Source organism: Penicillium rubens, assembly GCF_028828025.1.
Source record: "Penicillium rubens strain IBT 27055 chromosome Unknown utg000003l_segment0_segment0, whole genome shotgun sequence".
NCBI lineage: Eukaryota > Fungi > Ascomycota > Eurotiomycetes > Eurotiales > Aspergillaceae > Penicillium > Penicillium rubens.
Window position 1 is genome coordinate 7,249,500 of NW_026890601.1, and position 12,616 is coordinate 7,262,115.

At 47.5% G+C, this 12,616-nt stretch overlaps 5 protein-coding genes across 5 annotated transcripts; 3 read left to right on the top strand and 2 right to left on the bottom strand.

Annotated features, from left to right (window-relative positions):
• Positions 1 to 2,218: 2,218 nt before the first annotated feature.
• On the top strand, positions 2,219 to 2,542 carry N7525_009010 (uncharacterized protein; the record flags this gene model as incomplete). The annotated part of the gene is made up of 1 exon (XM_002563078.1): positions 2,219 to 2,542. One exon carries the CDS (start codon positions 2,219 to 2,221, stop codon positions 2,540 to 2,542), a length of 324 nt encoding a protein of 107 aa, XP_002563124.1.
• Positions 2,543 to 2,771: 229 nt separating this feature from the next.
• On the bottom strand, positions 2,772 to 5,159 carry N7525_009011 (putative C2H2 transcription factor; the record flags this gene model as incomplete). Its single annotated transcript, XM_002563079.1, has 5 exons — positions 2,772 to 3,166; positions 3,224 to 3,519; positions 3,574 to 3,680; positions 3,730 to 3,983; positions 4,034 to 5,159. The coding sequence occupies 5 exons, from the start codon at positions 5,157 to 5,159 to the stop codon at positions 2,772 to 2,774; spliced, it is 2,178 nt and encodes a 725-aa protein (XP_002563125.1).
• A 2,554-nt stretch (positions 5,160 to 7,713) lies between these two features.
• Positions 7,714 to 8,122, bottom strand: N7525_009012 (uncharacterized protein; the record flags this gene model as incomplete). Its single annotated transcript, XM_002562482.2, has 3 exons — positions 7,714 to 7,745; positions 7,827 to 8,037; positions 8,093 to 8,122. The coding sequence occupies 3 exons, from the start codon at positions 8,120 to 8,122 to the stop codon at positions 7,714 to 7,716; spliced, it is 273 nt and encodes a 90-aa protein (XP_002562528.2).
• A 1,398-nt stretch (positions 8,123 to 9,520) lies between these two features.
• Positions 9,521 to 10,340, top strand: N7525_009013 (uncharacterized protein; the record flags this gene model as incomplete). The annotated part of the gene is made up of 2 exons (XM_061214575.1): positions 9,521 to 9,633; positions 9,770 to 10,340. The coding sequence occupies 2 exons, from the start codon at positions 9,521 to 9,523 to the stop codon at positions 10,338 to 10,340; spliced, it is 684 nt and encodes a 227-aa protein (XP_061069006.1).
• A 684-nt stretch (positions 10,341 to 11,024) lies between these two features.
• N7525_009014 (uncharacterized protein) lies at positions 11,025 to 12,350 on the top strand (the record flags this gene model as incomplete). The annotated part of the gene is made up of 1 exon (XM_002563083.2): positions 11,025 to 12,350. The coding sequence occupies one exon, from the start codon at positions 11,025 to 11,027 to the stop codon at positions 12,348 to 12,350; it is 1,326 nt and encodes a 441-aa protein (XP_002563129.2).
• Positions 12,351 to 12,616: the final 266 nt, after the last annotated feature.

The window sequence follows — 12,616 nt, forward strand, 5'->3', positions numbered from 1 at the left end:
TGTTTATATCCCTATTTTCATGTTCTAGTATGGCTCAACCCTAGTATATTTGTCGATCTCGGAGCGGAGTGGGTTGTGTGTATACCTGCGGATGCGGAGGTGGGCGTCGGAGTACGTCGGAGTCCATGTGGGGGAATCGTCATCGAAATGCATTGCCTCGACTTTTTCAATGGTTATAGCGACCTATCATTGTAGACTAATCTTTTTTAAGGAAAACTCCCTCCAAAAGGAGTTGTGCTAATGTTGAAGGTCCGATGCTCTTAGGCGATGGCGTGACGTCTTTCTGATCGATGAAAAATGGCATGGCAAAAGTTTTTGTCAGGGCATAGACATTTATATAGCCGAGACTAGCTTCGTCTTCATCTTCTTTCCTATCTCACACTCTTATAGTTGCCATATCCTCTTTGGTGTCTTTTTAGTTGTCTTCTTCCCCATCCTCGTGGTATAGCGGGTTATTGAACCTTCCCTAGGTACGCATAACTTCACAGAGAATACTGCGTATATAGGACGTGTCTTATGCGTAACCGACGAGAAGATTCTTCACTAGGCCGCGCTTCATCAGTTATACTTGCGAACTTGCGATATACTGCCCCTGAGCAAGTGACTACACTCGTTTGCGCTCATCCATTACCACGTCACAAAGTCACAGCATTGAGTATCCTGCTTTATCTCAAGGGACGTCTCTACCCCGAATTTGAGAGCAACATGTCCATACTGACCTCTCCCACCCGTGCTTTCATAGGCGAGGATCCATCAAACGGTGCCCGCCTTTTTGGAGGGCCTATTCAAAAGCAGATGCTTTCGGTGATGCAGTGCTTAAGTCCAATCACACCCATTTAGAATACTGGTATATCTTTGAGATTACCGAATAAGTACATGATAGGGCAAACCAAGAAGAATGTAAACACATATCGAAGTTATGGGACGGTGTACGGGAATATAGTCAGTCTGATATTTAGGAGCAATACCAAATAGGACTTGAAATGTATATCTCCATCCTATATCCGATATAGAAGCTGGTTGTGAATTTTCCGCCTGGACTCGGATGGGCTGACCAACCTTTAAAGCTCATGGTTATCGCACGCTTATACCACTTCCGGGAGACAATAAGATCGTACCAAACACCACTGAGATCTGTTTTATTTGCCATATTTAGAATATACCAGTGGAGGCGCAGTAAACACCAGAGCCTGCAGTGTGGGTTGAGTGAGTGGAGCCAGAAGGTAATGCCAAGTACAGGGTAGAGGAATCCTAGAGCACTGAAAATGCTTTGCAATAGAGACATAGATGCATTTTAGCTGCCTAGGGCTGTGAACTCGAAAATCAACTCAAGCCCAAAATAGTTTCCAAGTGATGTGCACAAGAATAGTTGGCCGCTTACGCGGCCGTAGTCTTGATAGTGGTCTTCTGCTTTTTATGTCTTGTTAGTGGGTTCTCTGGATTATCTGGTAATATTGATATCCCTGCCACTTCTCAGTTTCTCGCGTAGATAGCAGGAAAGGACCAAAAAAGGCTTAATTTGTGAAAGGGGACTTTCCTTTGTATGACCTCTGACTGTTGATTTATAATCTTACGGGCAGAATTAAGGTAGTTTTTGACTTGGCGATGTGATTTGCTTACGGGTACCCGGTGGATCTCTTGGCGCGTCAACAGCTTGCACCGTTATCGATTTCAATTCTGTTGCCTTCAACGTTCTCAAGCAACTGTACTACTTCTGGCTCTGGTATTATGAACCGGGGAATGGCGGTCTGAGAGCTTTGTAGCTAGGCAAAGTCTATACAGTATATTCACTCCTGGTTAGTAGGGCTTCTTTTTAGAGTATGCAAGGTTGAGGTGTTAGGGAGATGTAACAGGGAGCAAGCAAAGCCTGTGTCTTGTGACTTCTTGCTTAATATGTTCTCTAACTCGTAGGGAGTTCACAGGTATAAGGAAATATAAAACATATGTCCACTGTCATCAAGTCGGATAAGCAAGGCTTAACTCCGTGCCAAGACCACTCAGCCACGGCTATACGTGATCCAATAAGCGCCAAGAAGTCATCCTCATGTTGAGGGAAACAGTCAAATCAAACTTCAGCCCAGGAAATTAGCTCAAAACTCAAATTAACCTTGGAAGCCTCTATATAAACCAACTGACGCCCCCAAGTTCCCGACCAGGGCACTTATCCATTGCAAAGCTGTCCAGGTGAACTTCGAACCCTTTGCCTTGTTTCACCAGAATGCTCTTTCGGCCGTTATTTACCACATGCTTCGTCCTCCTCCTCAGCTTCCTAGCTATCGGTACACCCATAGGCGTTCGGTCTCTGCAGATTCCTGGGCCTGGTGACACCCTCGAAGCTACGTCTCAGACGATAGTACAACCGCAACCAATTCACGATGCGGCATCAGCAAATGCGCTTCACCCGAAAGTCGAACAAAATCGCGACACAATACCCGGGCTCCACGAAACAACAATAGACTGGAGAGAGGATGGGTCTGAGTCTCTCAGACTAGAATCAGAACGTGAGGCTGGATTCCTTCCGGGGTCCTACTATGAAAGGTAAACGCTACATCTTACATCCAGTTGCAATCATCTAGTCACTAACAGATTTTCTAGTGACGACCCATTACCACAGTTTTGGCCTTTATTCAAAATCTGTATTATTTCAGCAATAGCGATCTGTGTTCTCAAGATAGTCCGGGACTTGAGAAGATAGCAATACACGAAAACAAAGCGTGACATGCATTCATTTCTTGTAGTGAAACCCTTAATCGTACAGCAGGGACCGACGTTCATATCTGGAATGTCTGAAAGCCCATAATCAGATCATTTACCTGACGCATACTAGTTTGATCATATCGATTCAGGATCGGGTCCAGGGGACCCTCGTCGAGCGGCTCCAATTCATTCTCTGTCTTGGACGTGCCACGTACGGCCAATCGATCTGCCATCAGGTGGGCTAGAAGCCAGTACTCGGGGGAATAGCGGCAGAATCCCATTCGTCTCCAGAGGTCCTCTGGTTGGATGTGCGGATCTTCGATTGTCATGTGTGGCATGACTCCTTGTGGGAATGTCGACGAGAACAAGTGCCAGATATCTCGCCAGTTGCTGAGTGCATTTTGTATCGGGGCTCGGAGTTGAAAGCTGCCCACCGCGCTGCGGAATTGGAATATTTGTGAATGGATCCCTGATGGTTACAATATTAACAGAGTTGTACCGTGGGGGGACTTGTGTTGTGACTTACCTGACGTTAATGCGAATAAATTCAGTGGACCCAGGGTAGCGAGAAGGTGGCGGATATTGACGGATAAGTCGTCTTTACATATCGACTCGAATGACCCCCGCAACGAGATCGTCCAGTAGAGACTTCTTGCAGGCAGGAAGAGTTGGAGCTGGTGGTGGCATTGGTCTGCCGTTGTCGCCTGGAAGCAAGCTTCTGGTGTTGCCATATGCATCCTCATTTCTTTGATGACCATCCGCGGAGGAAGGTTGTTAAAAATGACGAATGCTGAATCTAATAGAAAGATCCAAGTGAATACACTGTAATCCAGGAGTATCAGTGCCTATTTCTTCAAGCAGAATAGTGAGACTCACCGGATGAGTTCCTCTCTAGCTGCATATTCTTTCCATTCGAACTCATGGCGGCCTTGCTCGCTGTAATTCAGATGTCTCGCTGCCGTGATACTAATATCACGAGCGGTCTTTTATGATTAATACACTAATGAGATACAGACTGGAAGATACACTTACAGATACCAAGGTAGCGAAACGATAACGTCGAATGCGGCTCTTGCTCGCATCCGTACCCTCCCAATTCTGATAGAGACAGACTATATAGGCAGCTTGTACAGCCTGAATTTTGCGTCTTTGAATGGCCATGTCGCCTGAAGATTGGTAGGCCAAATCACTGTTAAAATCGTCGTCAATGAAAACCATTTCTTCCACACAGTTGAACCAGGTGCGTGCATCTTCGTTGTCAGGCATATCAGGTGAGACGCAGGCACCTTTTCAATAATTAGCATTTACAACCCCCTATAATAGGAGACACACCCACCAATTAGAGCCATTGCAGCTAGGACTGTTGGCTTCGCTGCTAGCATGTCGAAGGTAGGTCGGTGCACAAAGTTCACATTAGGATGCCATATAGCCCAATAGAATCCCAGGAACCTTCTTATGTTCGAAGGAGAAAAGAATTGCAGACATGCATCCCTGAGTGCTGATGACCAGTCCAAGGTGACAGAACTGTTGCGCGGTTTGATCGTGACGACTTCTTCAATTAAGAGAAGGATCTCGTGCGTCTTCAAGGAAAGTGGATCATTGAACCAATCCAGTGTTAAGTCGCTAGTTGAACTTGTATCACTATTATTTTCCAGTACCAGAGATGGAACATCCATGCTCAAGGCCGGCATTGACATTATTCTCTGCCGTAGCTGTGACAAGATTTGCTGGTCCAAGCTGGCAGCAACTTGTTCTCTTTGCTCTTGGGTGCCGCAATCAAAGCTCGATACTAGACCTGTGTTGCTAGTAAACTTGTCGAGAAAGTGCAGCGATTTCCGGGGGTTGTCACTAGAAACAGGTTCAAAAGTTGCCGGGGTTTCGGGAGCTAAAGCCGAGAAATTAGGCCAAATCGGACTTGCACATTGCATAGAAGCTGGATCAAGGAAGGTATCGATCGGGCTTGTGCCAAAGCTTTGCAAGTCCTCCAGGGTGAAGCCCCACGGCATCATTGTGTTAGACGCCGAGGGCGGTGGCGGTGGGTCCGTAAATTGAGCATTCATGTCTTGGTCTTTCGGGATATCCTTGGCGGGGCTATGCTGGCTTGGCCGTGGTGAAGGCCCTGTGTCTGTGGCATACCAACAGTGGGCACCTCTTTTGGCACAGCTGTGACATGGTTGATGGGAGCTACAGGCCTTCTTCTGACGGACGCAGCGATCGCAAGCCCGTCTTCGAGTACTTGCCCTGGATGCGCCGCCATCACAGGTTCGTAGATGTCGCTTGAGAACATCAGCACGTTGGAAAGCCCCGTCACACGAGTGACATTGGTATGGCCGCTGTGATGTATGGGAACTGATATGGCGAAACAAGTGTTCGCGTCGCTTATATCGCTTGGGGCATAATGAGCACTCGTATTTCGAGGTTTCTGATGTCTCAGGGCTTCCTGTCAAAGAATGTTTCGACATTTTTCGAGAGAGATTTATTTTGGACCAAGTCCGGGGAGTGTCAATGTCCGGGGAAGTATTCGCGGGGAGAGCGGTGGGGCGACAAACGTTAGAGTTCTAGCGCGGATGCGTTGGTCGGTAATTGGGTGTCGGTCTACCTAGGTTCGATTCTTCAATTTCTTTCACATATGCCGACCATCTGGTGGTAGATGGCCTCGTGCCATGTTAGACATGATGCATCCCATAGGTTCTTCCCAAACCACCCAAAAGGGGGTTGTAAAGAAGCAGGTTACATATAGTTGCAAACACTTATGACTATGCAGGTATCCGAATCACTCACTGCGTTTGCTACTTTTCCCATATTGTTTAAATTCTCTAGTCCTTCTATATCTAGCCGATGGACTCTCCTATTAGACTCGATAGTACTTAGTTGAAGGAAGTGTGACGTCGGGATCGTGCAGAGCAAACATATTAGCTTGGCAGCAAAACCAGTATTTGATCGACGTCATCAATGAACTGGATCTACAATACTCCGTACTCCGTAGGTAAAGCATTGATTATTTTATTTGATTATTGAAGATGGCCGATACTCTCATCTCGTGGCACTCATCGGAAGATGATCGACGAATAATACTTCATCACCCCCTGCATCGAAACCCGTATATTGCAGGCTAGACTGAGGATAGTGATGATCATGGAGTATCTTCTCCTTGCTATATCATGAGACTACCAATATGAACCCCTTCTCTATGGGCTTCAATAATGCGTAGCTTCTATGGCCTTTATCCTAGCATATTTCTCATTTAATTCCTTCAAGCGAAAAGCATATACTGTCAGCTGTATTCACTCTCGCCCTGACACAATGCAATGATCCTTCCATACCTAGCGTCAATATAGTCAGGAACAAGCAAAAAAGTAAACATGGAAGAAAGCTACCAAATTCACAACGTTGCATCCAAACCCCGCATATCCGAAGACCATGTTACCTAAAAACCGCCCCAAGCGCAGCCTTTCGATGCATATTTCAAATACTGCGGGATCACAGGGCAACCACATGATCGTCACGGGTCGGCCCTCAGATTAAAACGCTCGGTCATGGGAATATCCCAACCTGGCAGTGGACTCTGTACAGAGTAGATAGTTCGGAGTAAAGAAGGTTCAAATCCCGTGAGTACGTGCATAGGTTGTGTCACCCCTGAAACCTTGTGTTGCATGCTTCTGCAGGAACAAAGCATCTCGTGCTCAAACATTAAACCATTGCAATATTGGAAATACAATATCTGTCCATCCGTGCGATGTATTGCCACTTATCGCGAATATAATTCACAATAACACTCTGGCAGGGTTCCAAGGCTCCAGCTCTGATATTGTAATTATAATTGCGGTGGCTAGAACTCCATAGGCGTGTGGAGCTCGCCGATCATTGCTGCGATAATGTTGAGATGATCGGCGAATGGGACCTGACGCAAGTGATCGGGATTTGATGTGGCGGTGTCCTCGATGGGTATCCTACGGAGGACATGTGCATTGATCCTGTTCCTTTTCGCCGGGATCGCAGGGGTCACGGGTGCTACCGTGGGATTGGGATTGAGCCTGTCCCGGATGGGATCCCATCCGGGATCCTGGTCGGGCCTCGACGGCAGAATTCGTTGAGGAATATAAGTCCGGGAGTCCCCCTTCAAAATGTATCTTAGCTTCCAATCAGACACTCTTTTACGAAGTTCATTAGTTGTTGTTGAATCCCGTCTAATTGCCTAGTTTTAAATCCCCTTTCCGACCAGGTTACCAGTGGTGACTCTCGTCAGTTATTTTATCAAGCCATGAGGCTACCCATGGTTCCAGAAAAAGCAAAAATCTTAGTCATGATGTCATTGATTCAGATATGCCTTGCTTCCAAGGCATGTGGCTTATCTTCCCCTGCACATGTGGGCAAGGGACATGGGCAAATGGGCAACCTTGGATGGGACGCTGGGCCCCGATTACCTGGTAATTGCCTGATGGTGGAGAATGGGTGCGGACTTGCAGAAACGTGCGTTATCAACAAAACAACCCTAGCCGATATTATTTGGAATTGTTTGGAGTACTCCGTACAACTTAGGGATTTTCTCTAAGGGAGTTGGAAGTGGATATTCTCGGTAAAAGATGGACTGTCGTTGGTCCTTTGTCTGATATCTGTACGCAAATCTGCCTTTATATACATTGAGACGAAATATATGCTGCCAAATAAGTAACAAGAATAGAAAACATGTAACCCCCAATTTATGCTTGCCAATATGTGCTGAAAAACTCCTCGCTGTAATGTCGCTTGCCCAATAGTCCAGAGGGAAAAAGATACGCTTGTAAGACTGAGAATCAAGATCAAACAAAAGAAAAAAGGATGCAAAGTCGAGCCTGCTAGGGCCTTGGTGCTGAAGGTCGAGAAAGAACAACGTCATATAAGACGATGAGATAAGATGTTGAGAAATGAATCGCTGGTCGCTTGTATGTTCAAGTAAATCACGAACGAAAAGGCGGATGAAAGAGAGAGATGCAGTTCATGCAGTTCATGCAGTTGCGCGAGATCCTCGACGATATCCTAAATCGTCTCGGCTGAGGAGTCGGCGTAGTCTAGAAACAAATCGACATGGTCGACCATCTAGGGCAATGTTAGAGCTAAAGCGAACGGATAAGAAGAATGACTAATCTTACCATTGATGCGACGCATAGACGAGGAATCATCAATAGGCTGTGTTGTGTAGGCCGCAGCCCAATATCCCGTGTCACGGTAACCGGTGAAGGTGCAGTTGCTGGGATTGTACTGTGGCTGCAGGGCCGCGACATGCGGGTACAGTGTTGCCAATGGTGAGAGAAGCTCATCTGGCGGGGGAGGTGACCGTCTGCTGTCGATGCTTCCTCGAGACTGGAAAAAGACAAGTTAGATTGACTGGCAAAATTAAAGCATGGATGTTACTCACGTAGAGTTCATAGTTGGTTTTGTAACTCATGGTGGGTGGTGGTTGTTGAGATGTTGCGGTGTTGAAGTGTTATAGTGGTGTTCTTGTTCGCATAAAGTTTCAAATGCAAGATGACGATTAGATCGAGACTTTGAAAGTAGTCAAATCTGCTGAGCTTGTTGAGATGCAGGTTTGACCAGAAGCGAATCGGCCTGCATTTAAAGACTTGGAAGGCTTCAGCCGCAGTATTTGGAAGCGGGGGAGATTAAACGTCAAGCAGATCTGCATCTAGTAGCCTAGTTCGATTTTTTTTTCATAGATTGGATTTGTTCCACCCAGGAAGTCGGGTGTTTAGGCACCCGATGAACGTAAATAGACCGTCGTCATTGGATGAGATGGGGATGTCCGAGCGTCAGGGCCGATCTGTCGGAGTCCCCGATATGGGAAAGTCTGTCGATACGAGGATGCAGGTTGAAAGTTGGATCATCCCTGCAGATACCACGAACCATGTCATCTCGTTCTCCTTTCCACCCCTTGCATGTTATTCTTTTTCCTTCTGTCCACGTTTTCATTTTATTCTTATTTTTGCTTGGAAGAACATGTGGTACAGAGGTGGGGGGGGGAGAGGAACAGAACTACTCGCAGGTCACGAAATGTGATATGAGATCCACCGCCGAACAGATCCGGGATCCTACGTCTTCGCGCCAAGAACTACCACGATGTTTAATTATTTTGGGGGAGAAGTGGACCTTCGAGTGACATCCATGTCGCACAGGTCAAGACAAGAGACTGCCCCTAAGCGAATATGTTGCAAGAGTAAACACCAAAGATGCATGGCAAAGATTGAGATTACTGATCTTCCACTAGTCATAGGGCTTCCAAATCATTTCAGGGTGATCTAGGGCAAGAGATAGTGCGAGAGACTAGCCACAAATGTATTGAACTATTGATAGACTACGCCGTAAGAGAACTAGATCGACCATTGGGACTGCCTGATAGAGACTAGTGGACAATTCCATTGTCGGGTCTGGACACAGCCACACACCCCTTGCTATTTGAGGAAAAGTGCACAAGCCACATTTCGGTCTCACCGTGGCTAATTGTGGCTCACCGTGTGGCTCGAACCGTGGCTCAGTGGAGTGAACCGTGGCTCAGGGTGGCTAGTGAGTGGCTAGTGACATTATCTGTGGCTCAAGCTTGATTTTCTTCGATAGCTTCCCATATGCACCCCACCCTGTTTTCACCTCCGGAACCCGAACTAGTCCGCCCTTGATCTTCACAACTTATCGATTTTTGGAACCCTTGATGGCTCGGTCTTCCCCGTCCGCGCTGGGTCGCGGAGCTATAAGGCATTGGCCTCCCCCAGAATCACAGACTATTCCAACTCAAGTCTAAACCCACCCCCAGTTTGAGATCTTCTTCCTTTACATACATACCTATCAACAACACATGTCGACTGTCGAACATGTCACTGAGCATGCAGGGTTCTGGAAGAGAGTGCTGGGAAAACTCCCAGCGAATGGATATGCGCGATCCTTATTCTCGCGAACAACCCGCTCAAAGTGAGTTTCTTTCTTTCCTCACACCCCCCTCGCCCCCGGTCCTGTCTGTCGCACTTGCGCAATGAACCCATATTCTGAGACCTTTGGCCCTTTTTCCAGGATCCATCGAACGAGACGCTGAAAGCATCTTCGATAGGCGCAATCGCTCCAATGCGGAGGGAATGACCAACCCAGAAGCTCAATCGGTAATGAACGACGCCGAGTTTGGTCGCGTGGACCCCACAGGCTGGTTCCCACACTATAAGAATTGTCTTCAACACTTCGTCGACTATAGCCAGCACACTCCCCAAGTGCAGTCCATCGCCGCGTTCATCAATATTCGACTACCCTGCCAGCGACCTTCTGAGTCTAGCGCTCCAGTACCTGGATCCACACCGTCGTCATTTGTTTCACTGCGGCCGTATATTAGGCGGTTGATTGTCACAGCGCAAGACTCACCGACTGTCATGCAAGGCTTCTTCGGTGGTGACTGGGAGGCTGGCGTGGGTTGTATCTACAAACAAGAACGGGTGAACTACCTGTTTACCGCCAAGAGCAGCGGGTGGGCATCTACCAAGGCTGCCTACGATATTTCTCCAGATGAAGAGACTCCCTTTTTGAGGCCTCTACGTGACCCCTCGGAGGATGAGATTCGAGTGGCCGAGGCGCGGTGGAGTGAATGGCTGGCAATGGAGGATTGGATGGTCGGAGCACGCAGTCCCTGGTAGGATGCTGTGATGATGAGGCACGAATTTTCTTTTTTTTCTCTTTTTATTTTTCATATGTTTCGTTCCAAAAATTATCTAGTGCTTGTGATGGGACTCATATCACAGTGGAGTATAATGACAAAGGCGGTCTTTTCTTTTTTCATCTGTGCCATACAGAGTACATAGGAACTATTTTCCCAGTCGCAATACAGGATCATGATAGGCACGTCAAAAAATAAAGTTCAAGAGAAATTTGATTCTTTTAGCACCATTTAACACCTTTTTAGCACCTTTTTAGCGCCTGTGGGCATGTGCAGGTTTGTTTGACAGAGGTTCCGAATCAATAGTGTCGCACCGCCACAGGCACAGACGTGACAAATACTTAATTTACCCACCTGGGGAGGTAGAGATTCGATACTAATAATTCGTATTCGTACTCCGACGGAGTCCTGAGGTCGGTGGTTTTAAATCAAACATTATATCAACACTTACGGAGTTCTCCGTAGGCACAATTTAGCCGTGTTGAACGGAGTAGCCCTGGAGGGATCCACAAGTATCTTACTCACCCGTCACGTCAACCTGTCACTGTCAAATTGAAGATCAATAGTCTCTGCAAGTTTGCGATTTGCGATCCCCCTGATCAACCCGTGTGGAAATCCACACCCCTGAATCCAGGTACTCGGGAACTTGGCGCATCCATCGGTAATGGCCATATGTATCTACGAACACGATGCAGCCACAATAATACCGGCACTCATCTCTGAACTGCCGTATTCCACAACTCTTCTCCGCCGAATTCAACACGGGATTGCATCTCCGTATGAGACCGCTTACATACTAGCGAACTTCCCGCCTGGCTCAACCCCTGAGCCTGGACAACCGTGGCTGGCTGCGCGGGTGGATCTCTTTGGCGGCCGCACAACACAGATGCTCATCTACTCCAGCCTCGAAGCGGAGCACACGTCAATTCCGCCGATCGTCACTGTCAGCGATACCAAGACCGCTGCACCGGAGACATTAAATGTGGACTCAACGCGATCCAATAATAACAGAAACAATACCAATGATAATGATGATGACAACCCTGTCATCAACATCAACAAGCCCATTGTTTCCACCTTTTCCGCCAGCCCATCCATCTTAGCCCTGGCCCGCTCGCAGTTATTGGCCTTGCTGTCATATGTCAAGGTCAATCTACTACCACCCTACCTGTCATACTTGGCGCAGGCAGCGAAAGCCACATCCGCAGAAGCTGGAAATACTTCCGTGTCGATGTCCCCGGGGACCACAAACAACACCAACCCCAATAATACTAGTAGTGTTCCCCTAATCCCCGAGCCGGATCCACAGGCCTTCCTCATCGGCAGCCTTCATACAGGTCTATTCTCGCTCCTGCAGCGATCTGGCTATTACACTCAATCTGACCCAATACCCAATATCCGGGTCCATCGCTTCGACGATCCCCCTTATTACAAGTATTTCTTCCGGAGATTTGACTTCAGCCCCGACGAAGCGTCTGGGAGATCTGCAGATCTGCCGTTCGCCGATCTGTCTCTCCCAGCCGGATATAGGTTCCATGACCGAGAGGGGAGGGAGGGTGTTCTGAGTAAGCATCTGGATCTTGTGCAGAGTCGGACACATATCCCCAGGCCAAGGACGCAGTTATCTACAATGCCCGGTGTGGCAGTTTATTCTGATTCCGGGTCCAGCGATGCTGATGAAATGCCTATTGCTTGGGGATTCTTGGGTGTGGATGGAGCGCTGGCGACGTTGCATGTTGAGCCGGAGCATCGGGGTCGTGGGCTTGCGGTTCCATTGTCTAAGGCTATTATGCGTCGTGGCATGTCGGTAGATGGTGTTTTTGGGGCTGGAAGTGTCAACTCTGAGGATAGTCAGACTCGAGAGCGTGTTGGCGCTTGGGCGCATGCTGAGGTGGCTGGGTATAATAATGCTAGTCGGAGGGTCATGGAAAAGATTGGGGGTCAGGTTTTGACAACTGTTACCTGGACTGTCATTGAGCTGCTTGATTAAAAGTTCTCCTCGCGAGGTGGTCTCCCTGGTTTTGTCTGTGCAGGCTGAATATATATTCATGGATATATGACGGGAAATGGGCTTAGGTGGCTATATCCTTGGGTTCCTTCACGGCTATTGCTGAGATATTCGATCATTTCACAGTAGGTGACAACGAGTAAATTATATTTCAATTTTTGATATCTATCTATATATATAGATTGACTCTAATATTTTGTAGAGTCCATGCAAGTTTGAAAAGCCCTAAGCGAATATCCTGGCAATGG